General features: G+C 44.5%; 1 protein-coding gene across 2 annotated transcripts in view; it reads left to right on the top strand.

The window, feature by feature from the left end:
• Positions 1–12,263: 12,263 nt before the first annotated feature.
• The window catches only part of LOC144599608 (erythroferrone-like), a 65,342-nt gene continuing 54,636 nt past the window's right edge, over positions 12,264–22,969 (top strand). For both annotated transcript variants that reach the window (XM_078410708.1, XM_078410707.1), the window contains exon 1: positions 12,264–13,150. In XM_078410708.1, coding sequence (XP_078266834.1) covers positions 12,986–13,150 — 165 coding nt within the window. In that variant the 5' untranslated portion in view covers positions 12,264–12,985. The remainder of the gene's footprint in view (positions 13,151–22,969) is intronic.

Genomic DNA, 22,969 nt, shown 5'->3' with positions numbered 1-22,969 from the left:
TCGGAGGCTTCGGCCGTGGGCCCTGCAGACCGCAACATCGGGAGCTCGCAGGTCCCTGGCTGGCGACCGGCTTTTGGGAGCTCCAGCCGTAGCAGCTTCGACCGCCCCGAAGCGCGAGGTTCGATCAACCCGCCCGCAGGCCCTTCATCGCCCTGCGTGGCTCGGCCGCAGCACTTTACATCGCCCGGTGGGGGCTCAGGACTTTCATCGGCCTGCTCGGCTCGGCCCTGGGACTTTCCATCGCCCAGTGGGGGCTCAGGACTTTCATCGCCCTGCGTGGCTCGGCCGCAGCACTTTCCATCGCCCGGTGGGGGCTCAGGACTTTCATCGGCCTGCTCGGCTCGGCTCGGCCCTGGGACTTTCCATCGCCCGGTGGGGGCTTCAAAAAGTTGGGAGCCTCGATCACCTCGTGGCACCACGGGAGAAGAATGAGGAGGAGATAAGACTTTGCCTTCCATCACAGTGAGGGTGTGCCTAGAGCAATCACTGTGATGGCTGTTTTGTGTAAAAAATTATATCTGTGTGTCTTGTGCTTTTTAATGTCTACTGCCGGACCCTGACATGAGAGGACGCTGGCGTTGAGTATTCGCCGCTTTTCCGTCAGGATAGTTTGTCTGTTTGTTTCTATGTTAATTGTTTTTGTAAAGCGCTTTGAGCATGTGATAAGGCGCTATATAAAATAAATGGATTATTATTATTATTATTATTGATTTCTATTAGCTGTTCCTCAGACCACTTACCCAGCTGATCAAGATCCTGCTGTAATTTTCTATAACCATCTTCACAGTAATTGAACTGGTAGAGCTCCTGTCTCACAGCACTGGAAACCTGGGTTTGATCCTGATCTCAGGTGCTGTCAGTGATGAGTTTGCATGTTCTCTCTGTGTCCACATGGGTTTCCACTAAGTTATAGAGTCATAGAGTCACACAGCGTGGAAACAGACACTTCGGCCCAACTTGCCCACACCGGCCAATATGTCCCAGCTACACGAGTCCCACCTGCCTGCATTTGGCCCATATCCCTCCAGACCTGTCCTATCCATGCACCTGTCTAACTGTTTTTTAAATGTTGGGATAGTCCCTGTCTCAACTACCTCCTCTGGCAGCTTGTTCCACACACCCATCACCCTTTGTGTGAAAAGGTTACCCTTCAGATTACTATTAAATCTTTTCCCCTTCACCTGAAACCTATGTCCTCTGGTGTTCGATTCATCTACTGTGGGCAAGAGACTCTGTGCATCTACCCGATTTATTCCTCATGATTTTATACACCTCTATAAGATCACCCCTTATCCTCGCGCTCTGAGGAATAGATTCCCAGCTTACCCAACCTCTCCCTTTAGCTCAGACCCTCGATCATGGCAACATCCTCATAAATATCTGTAACATTTCCAGCTGGACCTCTTTCCAAAAACATGGTGCCCAGAAGTGAACACAATTCATTAAATACGGCCACACCAACGTCTTATATAACTGCAATTTGATCTCCCAACTTCCGTACGCAATACTCTGACTGATGAAGGCCAATATGCCATAAAACCCTATCCATCTGTGACTCCACCTTCAAGGATCCATGCACCTGCACTCCTAGATCCCTCTGCTTTACAACACTCTCCATAGCCCTACCATTCACTGTGTAAGTCCTGCCCATGTTGGACTTCCCAAAATGCAACACCTCACATTTCTCTATATTAAATTCCTTCCACATCCCATTTGGCCAACCGATCAAGATCCTGCTGCAATTTTTAACAACCATCTTCACTATGTGCAAGACCACCCACTTTTGTATCATCTGCAAACTTGCTAATCTTCCCTTGTACCTTCTCATCCAAAACATTGATATAGGTTAAAAACAGTATCCGGTTCAGCATCGATCCCTGAGGCACACCAGTAATCACAAGCCTCTAGTCTGAGAAGCAACTTTGCACCATCACCATTCCATGAAGCTAATTCTCTATCCAGTTAACTAGCAATCTAACCTTCCAGAACAACCTACCATGCGAAACCTTAGTGAATGCTTTGCTGAAGTTTATTTGGACAACGTTGACAGCTTTGTCCTTGACAGCCTTTTGGATAAAAACGCAATCAGATTTCGTAAGACAAAATCTCCCACATACCAAACCATGCTACTATCCCTAATCAGTCCCTGTCTATCCAAATGTACAGGAAAGAACTGCAGATGGTGGTTTAAATCGAAGGTAGACGCAAAATGCTGGATTAACTCAGCGGGACAGGCAGCATCTCTGGAGAGAAGGAGTGGGTGATGTTTCGGGTTGAGACCCTTCTTCAGACTGATGTCAGGGTGGTGGACGGGACAGAGATAGAATGTACACTGGGAATGGGAGAGGGATTGAAAGTGCTTTCCAATTTGCACTGGGCCTCACTCTAACAATGGATTTTATATTTGCATTTTAACTCCCCCTCTCATTCCTAATCTGACTTTTCTGTCCTGGGCCTCTTCCATTGTCAGAGTGAGGCCCAGCGCAAATTGGAGGAACAGCACCTCATATTTCGCTTGGGTAGCTTACACCCCAGTGGAATGAACATTGACTTCTCTAACTTCAAACAAACCTTCCTTTCCCTCTCTCTCCATCCCCTCCCCTTCCCAGTTCTCCCGCCAGTTTTACTCTCTCCGACTACATTCTATATCCATCCCGTGCACTCCACTATCCAAATGTATATCTATCCTATCCTTCAGAATACTCTCCAGTAATTTGCTGACCAGAGATGTTAGGCTCACTAGTCTATAGTTCCCAGGGATATCCTTACAGGCCTTCTTAAATAAAGGTACAACATTAGCAGTACCTCACCCATGTCTAATGATGATTCATATCTCTCAGGCAGACACCTGCATTTTCTTCTCTCGCTTCCCTCAGTGTCCTCAGAAATAATCTGATCAGACCTGGGAGATGTATCTACTTTCATACACCTTAAGATATCCAGCACATCAACCATAATATCAACTGTCCTCAAGACATCTCCATTAACTGTCCCAAGTTCTCCAGTTTCTACGTTAAAAAAAGAGGACAAATACTCATTGAGCTCATTGCCCGGCTTCTGAAGCTCCACCCAGAGATGACAGCTTTGGCCCTATTCTCCCTCTAGTTACCCTCTTTCCCATAATGTATTTATGAAATCTCTGGATTCTCCTTAATATTATTTGCCAGAGCTATCTCCTTCCCCCTGTTGCCCTTTTGATCCCTTCTTAAGTATGCTCCTTCGTTCCCAAAACTCCTCTTAAGGTACACAATCCTGGCTGCCGATATCTGTCCCATGCCTCATTATTTTTCCTGACCAGAGCCTCAATTTCTCTTGTCATCTAGGCTTCCTTATTCCCAGCTTGCCCTTCAATCTACAAGGAACATGCATGCCTTGAACCCTTGTCATCACACTTTTAAAACATCCTATTTTCCTTCTGTTGCTTTGCCTGCAAGCAACCTACTCCAATCAACTTCGGCAAGTTCCTGTCTATATCATCAAAGTTGGCTTTGCCCCGATTCAGAATTTTAACTTGTGGGCCCGTCATGTCTTTATCCATAACTCATTTAAATCTAATAGAACTGTGGTCACTGGTTTCAAAAGGCTTTCCCACTGACACTTTAGTCACTTCCATTTCTCAATTAACTAAGAGTGGATTAAGCTTTGCCTTCTCCCTTATAGGACCCTCTAAGTAGTACGACCCTGTATATTGCTTGAGAAAACTTTCCTGAACACTTTTGGCAATTCCTCTCCTTCTAAGCCAGTGACTACCCAGTGATGGTCTCATGGCAGTCTGCTCACAAGGATGGATTGTGGGGGTCGACAACAACTCACACCAGTGCCATCACCAAATACAGCAACCAAATCCAGATGCAGTAAGTGAAAACACTAGTGAGAAGCCCACAGTTGAACTGATGATAGGATTTTTCTGTCTGCTGCCCTACGGTGCACCCCAAAATGTTAACTGCTTTAACACTGCACGCACTGCCAATGGAAGACTAGGGCCAGTGTCGGAGGAAGAGAAGAAAGGAGCCCCGGCAATCCATGAGGAAAAGACTGGAGGGCAGGCGGTAATAGAAAGCAGGTATCCTCCAAACAGTGTTGAGCTTCTACAGCCTCTCTCACAGCTGAATGGAGAAGCCAGTATTCACCACCATTTGCACTGATTGTAGCACTTCCATGAGCAATTTCCTCATCCTATTACATCAAAGGACAGTTCAAAAACTCTGTATTTCTCAGTCAGTGGCATTTGCCTAACCAATGATGACCTCCCCACATATTACATCTTTTTCGGATCTGCTCCACTTTGTAGTCATAAACATTGCTCGAGGATTTGTACCCTTTGAACAGTTAGATAACACTGGCAATGACTATTGAGCTTTGCAGTAATGGCACCTATGAGCTTTGCATTGACAACATATTGATCAGATTATCATGAGTGAACAGTGAAATGCAGTAACAGGTTAATACCAGAAGCCAATAAAAGCTGCAATCACTTACCAATTCAAAATATTTAATGAGAGAATATTTAATTGAGAGAAGGCAGGAGAATGGGGTTAGGAGGGAGAAATTGATCAGCCATGATTGAATGGCGGAGTAGACTTGATAGGCCGAATGGCCTAATTCTTCTCCTATTCCTTATGACCTTATGAGACGTAAACTGAAGTTCCAGGTCCACAATAAGGCACAGCTGATGAAGTCTTGGTGGTAAAGCATTGCTGATCAGTGTAGTTTCAGGCTCTCCTGGACAAGCCATCACTTTTATCTCATACTCTTGCACCACATTATGCGACTCCATGTAACGGCAAGTTGGGGTGTGGTTAGATGGCTTGGGGACTCCGAGAGAAGGGACAAGATAGTGATCAAATTCACACCAGCGGTCACACGCAATCATTGCCAGAGTAACGTGATGACTCTGATGTGAGTCTAATTATTTCACTATCATCAGCTCCGCTACAGAGAGGCGACGTTTTTTAAGAGGAAAGCTTCACTCCACATACTTCAACATTCAAGGTTTAATGATGGTGTGTAGGCACGATATATACGAGTTCAGCAAACCTTTTAAGTGAGGCTTGGCAGAACCAGCAGCACTGCCGAAAGCTGCCACCGTAGTACAATCTCACCCTGCATGATAATGTATGCTAATTACACTGAATGAAAATGCATTTGGACAATATTAGTGCCTTGAGGCTCATCGACAACAAAATCATACTTAATGATACAATAACAGAAAATCAGAACACTCTTTTTGTAGTCCCAACTTTGCTCTTTGCACTAAGTCATGTGCCCTTGTGTGATTGGAGGCTGGCTGTCAGAAGGCTGGGTCATTTGACTCCATGGAGATATCCCCGAAAACTTACAGGAAGCTCTTGTCTGACAAGAGCTGACTTCAGATTGCTGATCAGGGCCTAGAGAAGGAGCAGTTGAGAGATGGTTTACTGAGGACCATGGGCATGTGTGCTGCCTTTGAAGACTGTGGTGTGGTTAAAGAGGAATGGTTAAAGAGCCATGATCACATTGAATGGCGGTGCTGGCTCGAAGGGCCGAATGGCCTCCTCCTGCACCTATTGTCTATTGTCTATTGAAGGACATCAGTGGGCTGAACCTGCACTGATGAACTGGGTCACAATCCTCAGGCTATTCCACTCTTACATCAACCTCCAGACCCAGTTATAAGCCACTGGGAGACCCCCAAGCCATAGGAGTCTGGTCGCTGCTGTCTTAACTCTTAGAGTCATAGATTCACAGAGTGATACACTGTGGAAACAGGCCCTGTGGCCCAACCTGCCCACACTGGCCAGCACGACCCAGCTACACTAGTCCAACCTGCCTGCGCTTGGTCCATATCCCTCCAAACCTGTCCTATCTATGTATCTGTCCAACTGTTTGGGATAGTCCCAGCCTCAACTACCTCATCTGGCAGCTTGTTCCATACACCCACTACCCTTTGTGTGAAAAAATTACCCCTCATATTCCTATTAAATCTTTCCCCCTTCACCTTGAACCTATGTTCTCTGGTCCTCAATTCCCCTACTCTGGGTAAGAGATTCTGTGCATCTACTCGATCTATTCCTCTCTTGAGCTCTTCTCACCAGTCAGCTAACTGGAGTCTGTTTGATGCTCCCATAGGAGTGCGATCTAGTCACTCGTGGCATCTCTCTGGCTGCCTCATGCAGAACACCAACTAGGAGCACGAAGATCTGTCCGCAGGCTCATCCACCTGTCCACCCAGAGCAGTGATCCACTCACGAGTGCCGTCATCAAACTAGTGGTGGACGGCCGTTCCCTCACAGCTTCAAGCTGCTTCGGTGTGGTAGAGAACAGACCTCTCGCTGAATCAGGATATGGCAGCTGCTTCCTGTAGCTTACACCTAAACCTCGGTGCTTCGTGACGGGGTTGTTGCTGAGCTCTGGGTGACAGGGAGAAGATTGTGATCCTTGGACCTCGGACGTGACAACTCGCAAGAGCTAGAGGTGGGCACGGAGTTCTCCACACTCCTGCCATCCCCTGCAATTCCCCCAAGGAAGCTCCAATAATCTGTTGACCAGGTCAATGTGCGTCTGTATCTGCCTGGTCATGAAAGCCTCTCAGTTGTTATCTTCATCGAATCCTCTGAGGCAACACAAATGCCTCTGGCAAGTCCCAACACCAGATTCCCTGTCCCTGGAATCAGACTGGCTCATCAGTGCCTGGTGTCTCTCCTTGTCACAGTTTGACCTTCAAATCTAAGCTGCTCATTGCCCAGCACAGCCTCTCTCACTGAAGGATGCTGCAGGGTGCCAGCACAACCTTAGTGTACAAGACAATGTTGTTCACTGTGTCTTGGTACATTCTGCATGACTCTAAGACTCTATGTGACAACAATAAACCAATACCAGTACATCTGTGCATTGTTCTTCATCATCATCCTGTCCCCTCCTGCACCTCCCTGCCCATCTTTCCCTCCTGACAATTCCATGCAAAGGTTAATGAGGGGCCTTCTTCTGATGATGCAAAGACCAAACAGAATGAAGGCTGAATCTAAAGCAGCATTCCAGTGGAGCAGCAACTCAGAGGGCAACGTGGGTGTTGGCTTTTGATTGCAAGGGATGAGTCACCATGATGAACCACCACGCATGAACAGACCTGCAGATCCCACACAACCTCTGTTCGAAAGCTGGATCTTGATGATATGATCCATCTGTCCTTGAGGAGGAGGATGGATTCCTCAAACCCACTGAGGAACTATGTACATGAGAACACCATCCCACGGGATGGGCTTCCTCTTATCCATCACCGATCTTGCCTAAGGCCTCACATCACCAGAGAATTAAATTTGATGTGGAGTTTCCACACCTTTCTATGAATCCTGATCTCTCTGTAAATTTTTAGATGCTATGGTTTCCTCCCACATCCCAAAAAGTTCATAAGTGATAGGAGCAGCATTAGGCCATTCGGCCCATCCAGTCTACGCCATTCAATCATGGCTGATCTATCTTTCCCTCTTAACCCCATTTTCCTGCCTTCTCCCCATAACCCCTGACACCCACACTAATCTATGTTTCTATGTAATCAAGAATCTATCTACAGTATATCTGCCTTAACAATATCCATCGACTTGGCCTCCATAGCCTCCACAGAATTCATTGTGCTCTTGGCAGGTTAAAAGATGATTGCAGATTACACATAATGCAATGGTGGGTAACCGCAGAACCAGGGGGAGTTGATGTGACTGTGAGAGGGAAAAATGTGTTGGAGTAGATGGGTTTTGGTAGCTGCATTCAGTGCAGCTTGGTCCTATTGAGAGCGAAGCAAGTCTGGTTCTAGGGCACATTTCTGGATGCAAATCCTAATGGTGCTTCAAATAATTTTTTGACCCATTTCCCAATCTTTTCAGGGAATCCTGATTTGGCAGGACCTCAGGAGTAAACACTGTAATAGCAGCTCCCTATTGAGTATTTGGGAAGAAGTTTTTGACTGATCTAAAGTGGATTCTTAAAGGATCTTTGCATTTTGCAACGTGATACTAAGATTTTTTTCCTGGCCGGAAGTTAATAACCTTCGCTTGATTTATAGTTCCGACAGAGCTACAAGCCTGTTGTGTTTTGCATTGAGAATTCAGCCCCTCTTCTACCTTCTCTCCTGGTTGTCCTAGCAGCACTGCCTTTCTTGGTGTCCCAGCGCTGGTGAGGATTAGTAGCTAAGCGTGTCTCTGGGTCTTCAGAATGTGCACAGGAGGTTTTCAGCTTTGAGTCATGCCCAAATGCCCACATTTCACTGGCTAGCTCTGTTGTTTCACTGCTCTGAGACATTGGGCTTGTTCCTGATCTCAGGAGATGTATGTTCACAAAATGCTGGAGTAACTCAGCAGGTCAGGCAGCATCTCAGGAGAGAAGGAATGGGCGACGTTTCGGGCCGAGACCCTTCTTCAGACTGATCTGTCTGTGATCAGGAGATGTCTGTGTAATTTACACATTCTCCCCATGACTGTGTGTTTCCCCTGGTTGTCTGTTTCTTCCAAATTCCTAAAGAGACGTCAGTTGGTAGGTTAATTGGTTGAAATATGCCGTGAAGAGTAGATGGCTGACAGGAGAATCAGAGTCGAGTCAATGGACATGTTATAGAGTCATTGAGTCATAAAGTCATTCATTATTGAAGCAGGTTCTACAACACCCCTCCAGGCTCTATGATTCATTGTGAGAAAGAATAAGTTGCGGGGAAATAAGTGCGGGAATAGGATTGATGGGATTGTTATGAGAGCCAGGAGAGACTCAATAGGCTGAATGATCTCCTTCTATGTTGGAAGAAATATGAACATGTTCAATAGTTTAAGGGTTCAATCTCCTTCATTAGGCTCAGAAAGATCTGCCTGCACGCAGTTTCTCGAACAAAATAATTAGTGCTGCTGGATTTTTGCTAACTCCAGTCAAAAGATTTATGTTTTGGTGATCAAATACAGAAGGAATAATACACCATTCCACTGGCAGCCTCACAGATCAAATGCTATATATTTTATGTGGTATGTACTAACCACCATCAGTGCTCAAAGGGATCTACAGATTTTTGTATGTGAAAGCTGACAGAGGGAAATTAATCAGAAGACAAAAGTCCTTGATGGAGGTTGAAGGAAATCTTGCTACAAATGTACAGGGCATTTATGAAACCACACTGTGACTATGTATGAAACACAAAGTGCTGGAGTAACTCAGCGGGTCAGGTGGGAGATGTGGATGGGCAATTTTTCAGATTGGGACCCTTCTTCAGACTGCACTGTTAAGAATCTGACAATAGACAATAGACAATAGGTGCAGGAGTAGGCCATTCGGCCTTTCGAGCCAGCACCGCCATTCAATGTGATCATGGCTGATCATTCTCAATCAGTACTCCGTTCCTGCCTTCTCCCCGTACCCCCTGACTCTGCTATCCTTAAGAGCTCTATCTAGCTCTCTCTTGAATGCATTCAGAGAATTGGCCTCCACTGCCTTCTGAGGCAGAGAATTCCACAGATTCACAACTCTGTGACTGAAAAAGATTTTCCTCATCTCTGTTCTAAATGGCCTACCCCTTATTCTTAAACTGTGCCCCCTGGTTCTGGACTCTGCCAACATTGGGAACATGTTTCCTGCCTCTAGCACGTCCAATCCCTTAATAATCTTATATGTTTCAATACGATCCCCTCTCATCCTTCTAAATTCCAGTGTATACAAGCCTAGTTGCTCCAGTCTTTTAGACAATAGACAATAGACAATAGGTGCAGGAGTAGGCCATTCAGCCCTTCGAGCCAGCACCGCCATTCAATGCGATCATGGCTGATCACTCTCAATCAGTACCCCATTCCTGCCTTCTCCTCATACCCCCTCACTCCGCTATCCTTAAGAGCTCTATCCAGCTCTCTCTTGAAAGCATCCAACGAACTGGCCTCCACTGCCTTCTGAGGCAGAGAATTCCACACCTTCACCACTCTCTGACTGAAATAGTTCTTCCTCATCTCCGTTCTAAATGGCCTACCCCTTATTCTTAAACTGTGGCCCCTTGTTCTGGACTCCCCCAACATTGGGAACATGTTTACTGCCTCTAATGTGTCCAATCCCCTAATTATCTTATATGTTTCAATAAGATCCCCCCTCATCCTTCTAAATTCCGGTGTATACAAGCCTAATTGCTCCAGCCTTTCAACATACGACAGTCCCGCCATTCCGGGAATTAACCTAGTGAACCTACGCTGCACGCCCTCAATAGCAAGAATATCCTTCCTCAAATTTGGAGACCAAAACTGCACACAGTACTCCAGGTGCGGTCTCACCAGGGCCCGGTACAACTGTAGAAGGACCTCTTTGCTCCTATACTCAACTCCTCTTGTTATGAAGGCCAACATTCCATTGGCTTTCTTCACTGCCTGCTGTACCTACAAGCCTAGTCGCTCCAGTCTTTTATACAAGCCTAGTCGCTCCAGTCTTTATACAAGCCTAGTCGCTCCAGTCTTCAGTCTCCATCTGCAGTTCCTGTATCTCCTTGTCTACTTCCCTATTATGGAAACTCCGTGGAAATATATAAAAGCACTTTGGTCTGCAAAGGAATCAAGTGCTACCAGAATCAAGCAAAAAGGAGAAGCTGAGGTTGAAGAGCAGTCATGATTTAATGAAATGGCAAAATTAAGTGGCAAAAATAGGCCTACTTTTACTCCTTAGATTCTGAACAGAGGAGCATCAGATGGGACTCATTCATCCCTTCAATTTAGCATGTACTGTACATGAGCAAAAATGGACGTCCATTAACTTAAAGACTCCAAAACTATGGGCAACAGTAACTATTGGCTTAACTTACTGGTGGGGACCACTCTCTTATTCCAACCACACATAATGCTTAAGCCATCAAGCTCAATGGAAATGGTCTTTCCTCTATGAATTCCACTGCCCACCTTGGCAGAAGATGGAGTGAGGACTGCCATGTGAATGGGAGGCTGAGAGGGAGGATCACCAGGAAAAGGTGAAGAGAACTTGGAGAAAGGACCATGCAGGGTGGATACGGAGAGGCTTCTAGATGGGTTTGATGGTTAATGTCGGATAAATGATGGGAAGAGCTGAGGACACCGGCAGCGAGGGAGGAGATGTGGCTGATCATGTTTCTATATTTCTTTACGATCAAGAAGGCCATTTGGCCCATCAAGGTTATGTTGGCTCATGGAACAGCCTTGATCCCCATTTATTTTCCCTGTAATCTGTTCTTCCATATTCCCATCAACTCCTGCCAGACTCCAGCTCTCAACTACACTCTAGGGGATATTTACCATGGCCAATTAACCTATTGGCCTACACACCTTTAGATGAACTGATGAACCTGTAGGAAAACAATGTTGTCACGAAGGGAGTGAACAAATGGTACACAAATGCATGGAGGTCCCTATTCATAAGTTCATAAGTGATAGGAGCAGAATTAGCCCATTTGGCCCATCAAGTCTACTCCACCATTCAATCATGGCTGATCTATCTTTCCATCTTAACCACATTCTCCTGCCTTCTCCCCTTAACCCCCAGACACCCATACTAATCAAGTATCTATCTATCTCTGCCTTAACAATATCCATATTTAACCCTGGTCACTGAAACTGTGAAGTAGCTGCCCTGACTGACCATTATGCCACAAGTAACGACTGTAAGTTAAAAGTGGTCACTTATCCGGAGGCTAGCTCCAGGTGGCTCGCCTTCCCAGCACTGTGGTCAGGTGAAGCCCCACGACTAATGCTGACGACCTTCAGTGGAGCCTTGTGTTATCACAGACCTCCCTTACGAGGTAGAATTGTATGCAGGAGACATCAAATAAGCACTGCACACTGCTTGACATCAACATTAACAACCCTGCGTGCCCTCACTCTATCTCCCAGGCTTCTATGTGTCAGTTATGCAGATATAGGAGCGACAACTCTGGACTGCGTTCTGTCCCAATCCAGCGACCCAGCCGTCTGTGCAGCCAACATTAAACTGTGCAGATGGGAGTGAATCGATGTTTTTATCTAATGTGTACGATTCAAGATTCATAACCGAGGGGCACGCCAGCTCCACAGCAGCAGACACCACTGAATCACTCCTTTTAACCCAGTTGCAATGTACACATAAACAAGGCACAGTTCAATCACACGGTGCTGAGTGGGAATAAAGTGTAACCCAGTGGGTGCTTTCTGGAGCCGAGAAATGCCGAGGAACGGTGTTGATGAGGACTGTGGCTGTGACAGAGTTAAGTTCTGCAGGCTGGAGTAGGTGTGGAATGAGAAGCAGCCTGTTGTTGTCTGGCAAGGCTGAGGCGGGACCCTGAGCATCAGCCTGACAGAAGATCAGATATTTACACAAGAGGCAGAGAGAGAAACCTTTACACATTCAGCCGAAGGAGATGGAAGGCAGAATATACAAAGACAGCACATGCAGCTAGGTTAAGGGGAGGAGCAGGCAGCAGCTGGAAATCGGCAAGCGATTCAGCATCACCTCTCAGCGAAGATTAATTCTCAAAGTAATGCTCCCTCCAGATTTCATGGATAGAAATGTTGATAAAATTGCTTGTTTGCCTGGACTGAGTTTGCTATCGGAGTGCCTCCCCAACGTTCTTCTTTAAGGCAGCGAAGGATCAGGTCTCTTCAACGTTTTATCCAAAGATACAGCCAGACCTGGCCCACAAATAGCAAGTGAGGAACAATCAACCCACGCATGTAGGAAGTCGAATAACACCAAGGGACATCATCTACCTTGTGAGACGGCTTCATCCTTTTTGCTGCCTCTGCAACATTGGAGGCTGTGGCTCAGAAGCAACAGCATGTAGAGGGAAGCCCTTGACTTTGCGGTTCAACTGAAAGGAAGTTTTTGCTCCTCTCTAGAGGGAACTGCAACCCTTGGTGAAAGCAGGATCTACAATCTCCTGTTCGGAGGAGGTGACGAGAACCCAAACCATACTCCAAGGCAAAGAAAGAAACTTACACACGCAATATTTTATGCTTCCTTATATCTCTCCTGCTTTTGGCAGTAGAACACACGAAGACAGATGGCAGCGTCATTCCATGTGCTCCTGACCATTACTCTGTGTGTCGACTTTGTACTGTTTAAGTTGGTGCATGCCGATCGGAGTCCTGTGAGAACCATGGGGCGGAGACCTCTGCCAACCAAGAAAAGCCTGGACCAAATAATAAACGTACCAGACAGTCAGCAGGTAGGTGACCCCGCAGGTGAGTGAGTGTGACACCGAGCGAGAGTGTGAATAAGTGACCGTGTATGCACGCGAGGAGATGCATGGCTCGGGTGAGTGTGCAACAGAGCAAAACCCACAGGTAAATTAGTGTGCAAGTGAGTGAATGTACATAGTGGTAGAGTATCCGAGTGACTGAGCCACAGGCAGGCGATTTTGAAAAGCTGCGTGTTGCTGGGTTAGATCCTACACTGGGAGTTATTGGGTTACATCTGACGCTGGGTTTATTGGGTTAGGTTCCACTCTTCTAGACCTTGGACCTTTTAGGCATCTCAAAACCGTGAAAGGATTGTGTTTCTAAGGAACTAAGGAAAGAGTTATAAGCAATGGTGCAATTGAAACATTGGGATTCCTTACAGATAAATTAATGGAGTACAGTATGAAAGTAAGCAAGCATTCTATGGTTTCTACGTAGAACAATGGATAGGTGGGAGTAAGGCAGGGGTCAGCTCCTGATTCTTAAACTTTCGATTTTGTTCTCTTTTATTTGCACCAGTTCTTTTCATTGATCTACATGTTCTTTCTAAAAATCCATATTACTCTCTTTCTTCTCTCGTTCAGGTCTTCAGTATCCCATTTTGTCCTTGCATTTCCTCCTTCAACCTCATATTCTCCCACTGGCCATCCTAGTCGAGTTTGTATCATTCACTACTTTTTTTGACCTTGCCAATGTCAGAGTACGGGCAGCCATAATATTTGGGTGGAACTATAGTACTGTATTGTCTGGAAGCCACGGTTCCAGGAGGGTTGGGGTAGGGGAGGGTGTGTGCGGGCAAGTGGTGAGGATGAGATTCAGGGACAGTTTCTTCCTAGCTGTTATCAGGCAACTGAATCATTCTTCCACAACCAGAGAGCAGTCCTGAACTACTATCTACCTCTTGGACTATCCTTGTTCAGACTTTGCTGGCTTTACCTTGTACTAAACTTTATTCCCTCATCATGTATCTATGCACTGTAAATCGCTCGATTGTAATCGTGTATTGTCTTTCCACTGACTGGATAGTACCCAGCAAAGGCTTTTTACTGTACCTCGATACACATGATATCATAACAATAAACCAAACTGAACTGCGAGGAATGAGGTGAAGGCTGGGAGAAGAGGGATATCCAAAGACAAAGGGGGGGGGGGGATAGAAAGAAGCTGATGGTAAGATATAGGAACCACTCAGAAGCTGTCTTCATAAGGATTGGTGAGAAGTAGCAGAAAACAGAACAGTCCAGCATACGGACAGGGCCGTTGGCCTACAATGTCCATTCCGTAAATGAGGCCAAAACCAACTCCTATCTGCCTGCACCTAATACATATCTCTCCATTCCCTGCGTATTCATTTGTTTATCCAAACGTCTCTTAAATGCCACTATCATATCTGCCTCCACTGCCAGCAGCGCATTCTAGACATACACCACTGTGTGTAAAACGATTGCCCTGCGACTCTCCTTAAAACTTTGACCCACCCACCTTAAAACTATGTCCTATGGTATTAAACATTTCCATTTAGAGGAAGAGGTTCTGACTGTCTACCCTATCTTTTCCTCTCATAATCTATATACTAAAACTCTTGTTTGTTTGTTTGTTCCCGAACTACAGCCAAATCCTTACACTATAGCATGACAATTTCAGGCCCACCTTACTCACTGTCGTTCATTTGGTGCTGATGGAAGAGGTTTCATTGAAATCGGTGTTATATTTTTAGTTATTCAAATTTTAAAGTTTAAATCTATCTCCTAGGGAGGGATGGGGGAGGGGGGAGGGAAGGAGGAGGGAGGAGGGAGGAGGGAGGATAAGGGGGGTTGAGGCGGATGGAGTGGGGGGGAGGGGAAGGGTGGGATGGAAGGAGGGAGGGGAGGGTTGGTGGAGGGCGGGGGAGGGGAGCGGGAGGGGAGAGGGGAGGGCGGGGGAGTGGGTAGGGGGGAGGGGAGAGGGGAGGGGAGGGGGGAGGGGAGGGGGGAGGGGAGGTGGGTGAGGGACGGAGGGGGAGGAGGGATGGAGGGGAGAGAGGGAGGTGGGAGGGGGAGGGAGGGGGAGGAGGGAGTGGAAAGGGGGAGGGGGAGGGAGGAGGATGGAGGGAGGGGGAGGAGAGGGAGGAGAGGGTGCTCTGCCAATGCAGGAGAGGTTTGGGCCCAACGGGTCCACGGTCTAGTTTTATATAATTCTCAGGTATCCCTTAAATCTCCAGCATTCCAGCCAAAACAATCCAAGTCAGTCCAACCTCTCCCTGTAGCTAATACCACCCCCATCCAGGTATAATTCTGCACTCTTTGCACCCTCTGCACACTTTCCAAAAGCCTCCACATCCTTCATGTATTGGGGCGACTAGAAAAAATGGGAAAAAATTAACAGCTCACAGCAGAGAAGGGGAAGTCTGACCACTAATAGTTAGACTGAGGGACCTGTGGATCAGGCCATGAGAAGTCCCATTCATTTGATATGGACCAAAGATTGTGAGGGCTTTGGCCTCCAGCTCATGGAGTTTATGCATTCAATTATGGACACCCAGCAGCCTTATCAAAGGTTTGGGTGCAGGTCAGGCAGGGACAGTTAGTTGGAGGATATGGGATCCAATCAGTAAAAAACAAAAAGAAGACCATGAAAATGTGGGGGGTACTGAAGGCAAAATTCATTGATGTTTGTAAATAGCGTTGTTTTGTCTAGCAAGCTCACGAAAACCAGAGCGAATCTTACCCTCTGCCTATGGAGATGGTGTTGTCCAGCCCTGCAAGTTTGTGATATCTTTGTGTGCCAAGAAAGCTCTGTGATGATGAACATGATACCGCGCTTCAGTCTGATATCACTCGATTGCCACAGCACGCGATGCATTCCAAAGCATGTAAACGGCACCACTGCCTTTAAAGGCACATGCAAGAATCACAGCACGCAATGTATTGGAAAGATCTAAATACTGGCTTTCCCCAGTGCTTCTCCTTTTTGCGATAAGTGTCAATTCCACGAAGCCACTTTAATCCATAGTTTCGTACTATGTACAGAAATAGAACGTTTTTGGACGGAAATATTCCTTCTTCTCCAATATACTGAAAATCCCATTAGAGCCAGACTCAAAACTGATAATACTGGGAATATCAGAAGCATGTAGTACATTGACTGTTTTTCAGCGACGCTTTGTCGGCTATGGACTAATATTAGCAAAAATCCTCATACTTAAATTCTGGAAAAATGGTGAAGTTCCTCCAGTGAAGATGTGGATTACAAAAATGACAGACACATTACAATTATAGAGAATAAGATTTATCTCGAATGACAAACTGAAGCAATTTTTAAAAATATGGTCACCTATTATTGATTTTCTCGAACAATACAATACTTGAACACAATTCAAAATCACTCGTAGGGCTGGGTGAGCAGGCACATTTCTTTCTCTTTTTAATTAAATGCCCCTTTAGAAAAGTGTTAAAATTGAAGCTGTTCATACAGCTACAAAATTGTCATGTTCTTTTTACACAAATGCTTCCAATAAAACATAAATAATAAATACTGGCTGCTTCAGAGCAGAACAGATGAGAGGAGTTAAGCAATGAACAAGGAAAATAAGGGATTCAATGTTGATGCATTGGAGGCTGCAACTGAATGTGCCAGCCAAAATAATTTCAGAGGAGATGAGAGGAAATAGGATTGATTGGCTTTATTAGCTAAAAATGCCAGTGCAAACACTGAAGGTAAAATTCTCAGTGATGTGAATGATTGAGTTCACAAATAAAAATGGACCAGGTTTCCATTTCTAAATACATTAAAGGTAGAAAGAAAATGTGGGCTTGCTTTGGAGGAAAGAGTTATGTTTGGTTATTCGCTGTTGTGAGTGACTTAAATTCCCCAGAGGTTAACTGGGACATAATATAGGAAGATAATTTAGATACATGCCTCATGCCATTTTTTAACGTTAGAATGTATACGTCGCAGGCAGGGACAGCATCTACTGACCAATTCTGTTTGTCATTGAGTAGGTTGCCGTGAGCTATCGTCTTGAATCTTTGCAAACTGTGCACTAAAATTCTCCAACATTGTTGCTGGGGTGGGAGATATATATTTAGCGAAGGAAAGATATTGTTCCAAGTCAGGCTTGTACACAATTTGTTCCCTTCATTCACACAACAAATCTTCATCAAGGTGACATGGTACGCTATGGGTTAATGATGGAATAAAGATGAAATAAGTGAATGAATGATGTGCAGTTGTGGGATGTATGGGGTAGATATGGGTAAATACATGCAAAATATATACTAAGAGAACATAGGCCAATATGGTTTAAAAATGACATATTTGATAAATATAAAGGTGATAATACAGAAAAGTAAAGAATTATAAAATATTTGAAGAAAAGAATTGAGAGTCATACAGCATGGAAACAGGCCCTTCGACCCAACTTGCCCATGCCGATGAGATTACAAATATTAATTTATTTGAATCAGGAAACTTCCAAACACCCACTAACTAAGAAGATATTTTTAAAGAAACTGTTGTATTTTTACTAAGTAAAATATTTTGGACAAGAAGAATGGGGAGGTGTTATGAATTTTTGCAAGTCATGTTATATAAGCTTTTTAAGAGATATTATGAGCAAACAATACCCATAACGCAAGATAACTAGGCCTATAGATAGAGAGCTGGGAGTTGTCTTCCCATTATCTTCCCTTGGTCGTCAAAACGCACAAGGCTCGTCAGTCTTTCGGTAAACCTATGGACTCGTATGTCGGGTGGGGTGCACTATGCTGAAGCTTGTAGAGCTAGTGCCTCACATCTCCGACATCTGGATTCAATCCTGACCTCTTGTGTTGTTTGAGCATTATCCCTGTGACACATGGTGCTCCAGTCTCCTCTCACATCTCAAAAACAGGTGGGTTTGTACGTTGAATTGTACTTAGTACTTGGGTGAATGGTAGAATGTTGGGGTATTTGGGGGTAATGTTGGGGAGAATAAGTTACAGGGAAAATTAGTGAGTTAACAGGTATGTTCTGAAGAGATGGCGTTAAGTCATTGGGACAAATGACTTCCTTCTAAAGAGATATAATTACCACTTGTCTGCAGTAGGAAAAAAGGGGGGGGAGAGTGTGTGGGGGGAGGGGGGGGCGGGAGTGTGCGGGGGCGGTACAATTACAATAAAACTCAAAACAACATCATCAAAGGGAAGATAGACAAGCTGGAGCAGCTCAGCGGGTCAGGCAGCATCTCTGGAGAAAAGGAACAGGTGATGTTTCCATCGGAACCCTTCTTCAGACTGGCAGAGTTGCTAACTGACCCGCTGAGTTGCTGCAGCATTTTGTGTTTATCTTTGGTATAAACCATCACCCGCAGTTCCTTCCTACATCATCAATGGGAAAGTAGCTTGTATGATCAGTGTCTTTTCTAGTAAATCAAGTATTCACCCATCCAGAGCCATCCCCTCCACCACAGGCAGACAATGGCAGACAATTAGTGATTTATCAGCTACACTGTGGTTCATGTTTTCTTCATCATTGTCTTCATACCATGGGATTTCAGGAACTAAGAAATGGTAAGAGGAGCAACTGGAATTGGTCCATCATCACCTTGACACTTTCCTTATCACTTGCACACAATCTTGCTGGGCAGGTATTGCTGTTCCTGCATCAATGGTGAACAACATCCTGAATTCTCCATCGAGAGCATCATCGCCACAGCACTTGAAGGTGAAAGTCTCCCAAACAGCACATCACAAGACTCCCACAGTTGAGAAACTAACGCTGCCTTGCTCGTGACCGAAGCTGTGGTATCACTCTCACGCTCAGGCTATGTTTTCTTCATACTAAAAGATAGCTTTGAATTTTCTCATGTGCAGTGAATCTGATAAGATGGAACATCAGAGGATAAAAGACAAAGAAAGATCAAACTGGCATAGTCGGTTTAAGTTCCTTACCTTTATGTTCCTTTAACCCACCACAGCTTCTGAGCTGTGCAACTGTAGGATGAGCTCTACCAAGTTCTGCTCCTTTGACTCATTGTCTACAGAGACATAAATGCATTTTCAACTAGAAATGAAGGTAGGCCTATGCTACTCACATATGCTTAACAATGGAGTGGTGGCTTATACTTGAGGTAAAGCAACTGGGAGGTTATAACTTGGATTTTGGAGGATTTTTGCCATTATTTTTTTATTTAATTCCCGTTAATGAGACAGATTGATGAGGAAAATGATGGCTCCTTTGCTCATGGCAGATAATGAAGTGGACACATCTGAAACAGGAGATGGAAGATGATAGTAAATCAAAATGATAGGGTCTTACAAGCATGTAAGAGTGGAATCCATGGAGACAGCTTTCTACAGACCTAATTCATACTGTTCGCTAATGGGTTCAACTCAATATATTTAACACAATGAGCAATGGTCGTGTAAACCTTCCCTTCACAGAAGTTGAGTGATCTTTTCTCAGGTATAGAGTTAGTGGCATATAGAGTTAGTCTCATATAGCGAGTTAGTGGCAGAGTCAAGTCTCCTCTGAACTATCTCATCATATACACCCTGACCAGGTACAGTATGGGTTCATGATGGAGTAAAGCTTCCAACACTCTGTTCCATCAAATACTGAGATTGTTCATACTCCATGTTAGTTAATAGTAAAATTCATTCTGTATTCATCTAACATATTTTAATTTCACAGTTAAGGCATAGATTAAATACAGAGCACAGTGCTAAAGCTCCCTCTGCACTATACCATTAAATGTACAATGTGGAATTGTTACCAAGTCAGGCTTCCTATATTTTGTCCGAGCAAATACTTCGAGAAGAGGTACAGTGTGGGTGAGATGCAGAACATTCCTCAGCTGAACCAATATATATTCTGAGGCCAGGTGCAGTTTGGATCAGATACAGAGTGAAACTCTCTTTGCAAGGTCCTTTCAGGTACACTGAAGTCAGGTACAGCATGGAGTAGGTACAGAATAAATCTCCCTCTAAACCACCATAATAAATTATCTGAGGCAAGGTTAGAGTATGAAGTAGTTAGAGAATAACTTTCCTTTTATATGGTCGTAGTAAACACTCCCAAAGCAGCTATGTTATGGGTTAGTTACACAGAGTAATGCAACCTTGGCTCGGTTTCAAGAACATCCCTGTGGTAGGTATAGTTTGTGTCACTTATATCATGAAACTCCTTCTACACTTCCCCACAAATAATTGCTAACCAGCTATAGTGCAGGTTTGTTGTGGAGTTGAGTTTCCTTTCCACACTATCAAATGTCCTAAGGCCAGATATAGTATGGCGCTGATACACAGTAAAACTCCTTGTATACTGTCTAAAATAAAGTGCTCTCAAGATGTCCAATCAACTGCTCCCAGAGTACGTATATGTAGAGTGCAACTTCTATAATGTCCCATCACACTGGGCCAGGTAGAGTAAGGGTCAGTTACAATTTAACTTTCAGCAGTGCAGTGTTTTCCAGCTCGGTATAATTCAGCTTCCACCAAAAGTCAAGGCATGCTCTGGAGCTGGGAAAGAAAAAATGTACCGTATATTCTCTCAGGGATTTGAAATTTTTGGTCTTAAAGAAACAAAAGTGAATTTGTTGAGCACAGTGTCAACTAGAATCGCATTTGAAACATTTTCCTATTATTTAAAACTTGTGTCCATGAATTCTTAAATCATTGTTGTCTTTCATTTGTTCTCGAGTAAGACGATGTAATCTAGACCGTATCTTAGTTTGCTTTTCCGTTTGAGATGCAGCACAGAAACAGGCCCTTCAGCCCACCGAGTCCGCGCCGACCATCAATCCTCGCACATTAACATTATCCGAAACACACTAGGGACAATTTACACATACGCCAAGCCAATTAACCTACAAACCTGTACGTCTTTGGAGAGTGGGAGGAAACCGAAGATCTTGGCGTAAACCCACGCGGTCATAGGGAGAACGTACAATCTCCGTATAGACAACAGCAGTAGTTAGGATCGAACCCGGCGCTGAAAGCGCTGTAAGGCAGCAACTCTACCGCTGCGCCACCGTGCTGCCCTATCTAGTCTTAAATCAGGAAGGTGTTGAAGGTCGTCATGTCCATGCAGCTGCAGAACAAATGTCATTCTGCAAGCTTCCATCAGAGGGCGCATGTCTGCCCGTCATCGATTGTGAGGCAGAAAGTGAATCTTTATCTTCATGAAATTCCCAGAGAGGAATTGTGTGTGCTGACTGGGAAGAATTACCAACTAATTTCCTTTCGGACTCCCAATATGATTCATCTAACCATCCTCTCTGTCCATTATTGGTCATGTCTTTACTCTCCCATCCCCAGGGCGACTGAAGATTTATCAACCTGCCCTATGTTGATACCATTCATTCCTCTTGTACCAGTTTCTGTTCCCCAAGATTTTATCTTACTCTTGGTATATGGCAGCCACAGGCAAGGTTGGAATTAATTACCCACTCGGAATTTACCTGCAGATGACAGTGGCAAGCCTTCTTTTTGAACCATCACTGTGAAGGCACTCCCACAAAGACATTGTATATGGATTCATAGGGACTGCCCAGTGATGAATGACCAAGTCAGGGTGAATAAGATGGCAACATAGAGATGAAATTACTCCCACACACAAAATATCCTCATTGTTAATAATCAATGTCAATGGTTGTGAGCACAGGAAGGGTGGGTACTGAAATTATTAAGTCACTATGTATAAAGTCCAACAGGCTTTGTAGAGAAAGGCATTACTGTGTGTTGCCTGTCGTCAGTGAGTGAGGTGCAGAGTCACAGAGTTTTATCAGGCTCTGAAACAGGATCCTCTGGACAGAGGCAACAAACCAAGTACAATAACAAAGCAGAAAACTCTACATAGGTTGAGATGAAGAAGTGCTGGTGCACACTAGGTTTCATGTCTTTTGCTCAGAATATCAGTAGATAATATAGCGATTTTGTTTTCTTGGCTGGATTGAAAATTGCAGCTTTGGAACTGAAGAACCATTTGGATATCAAAAGATTGTCTCTTTGATTACATAATTCTTCCCACTTTCTCCTGAAACTCCATCCTGAAGCACATCCAGTTCTTTCTCCGGAGATCTAGACAGCTTGTTTCAATGGGCCGTTTATTTTGTCTCTAATATTCTATCTGCATCGCAGTTTTATTTACTAATTTTCCCTTACCATTTAATCCTTCTGGCAGTGTGAACAAATGCCAAAAATAACTTCACCATCTCCATCAAAATTTTTGAAAACTTTCTTGTGATCCTCTTAAAGTGACCAAGTCAAACCTTGCCCTCACTGAATGCCAGTCTTTACAGTTTTGCATCATTTCAGTTGCTTTAAGTCATCTTTCAAGGACATGAGTTTTCATTTCTAGCTCATTTCTTTACATTGTTTATAGATCTAACCCAGTGCTAAATAAATTATGCATTTTCCCATCATGTTAAATTGCAGCTCACAGCAAATAGGCAGTTTTCCTGAGGGATATTGCATCTACATAGCATCCGTTTATTTTTGCAATGTGGAATATGTGCCTGACTTCCACTCGCAGCTCTATTCCATCTGAATACTGGGGCAGCTAGCCACAGGCTGCCAGAAATAAGTAAGCTGTCATTGCAATCAGCCTAAAATTGTAAAAGAAATATTTTTATTGAATAATACAAAAAACTGGCACAAAAATAATCATATAAATCCATAAAAGGCCCACACTTGGCCTTGTGTCTGGAATATTTGTTGTCTTCAAAACATGCTTCTCACACATTGACAAATTATGGTATTTTGGGATGACCATGGTTTACTAGCGTGATGTTTGTGATAATCAATTCAAAATGAATTAAGAATCTATTGAACTTAAAATGCATCATC

Source organism: Rhinoraja longicauda, chromosome 13, assembly GCF_053455715.1.
Source record: "Rhinoraja longicauda isolate Sanriku21f chromosome 13, sRhiLon1.1, whole genome shotgun sequence".
Classification (NCBI taxonomy): Eukaryota; Metazoa; Chordata; class Chondrichthyes; order Rajiformes; family Arhynchobatidae; genus Rhinoraja; species Rhinoraja longicauda.
This window is presented reverse-complemented; position numbering and strand designations above follow the sequence as displayed.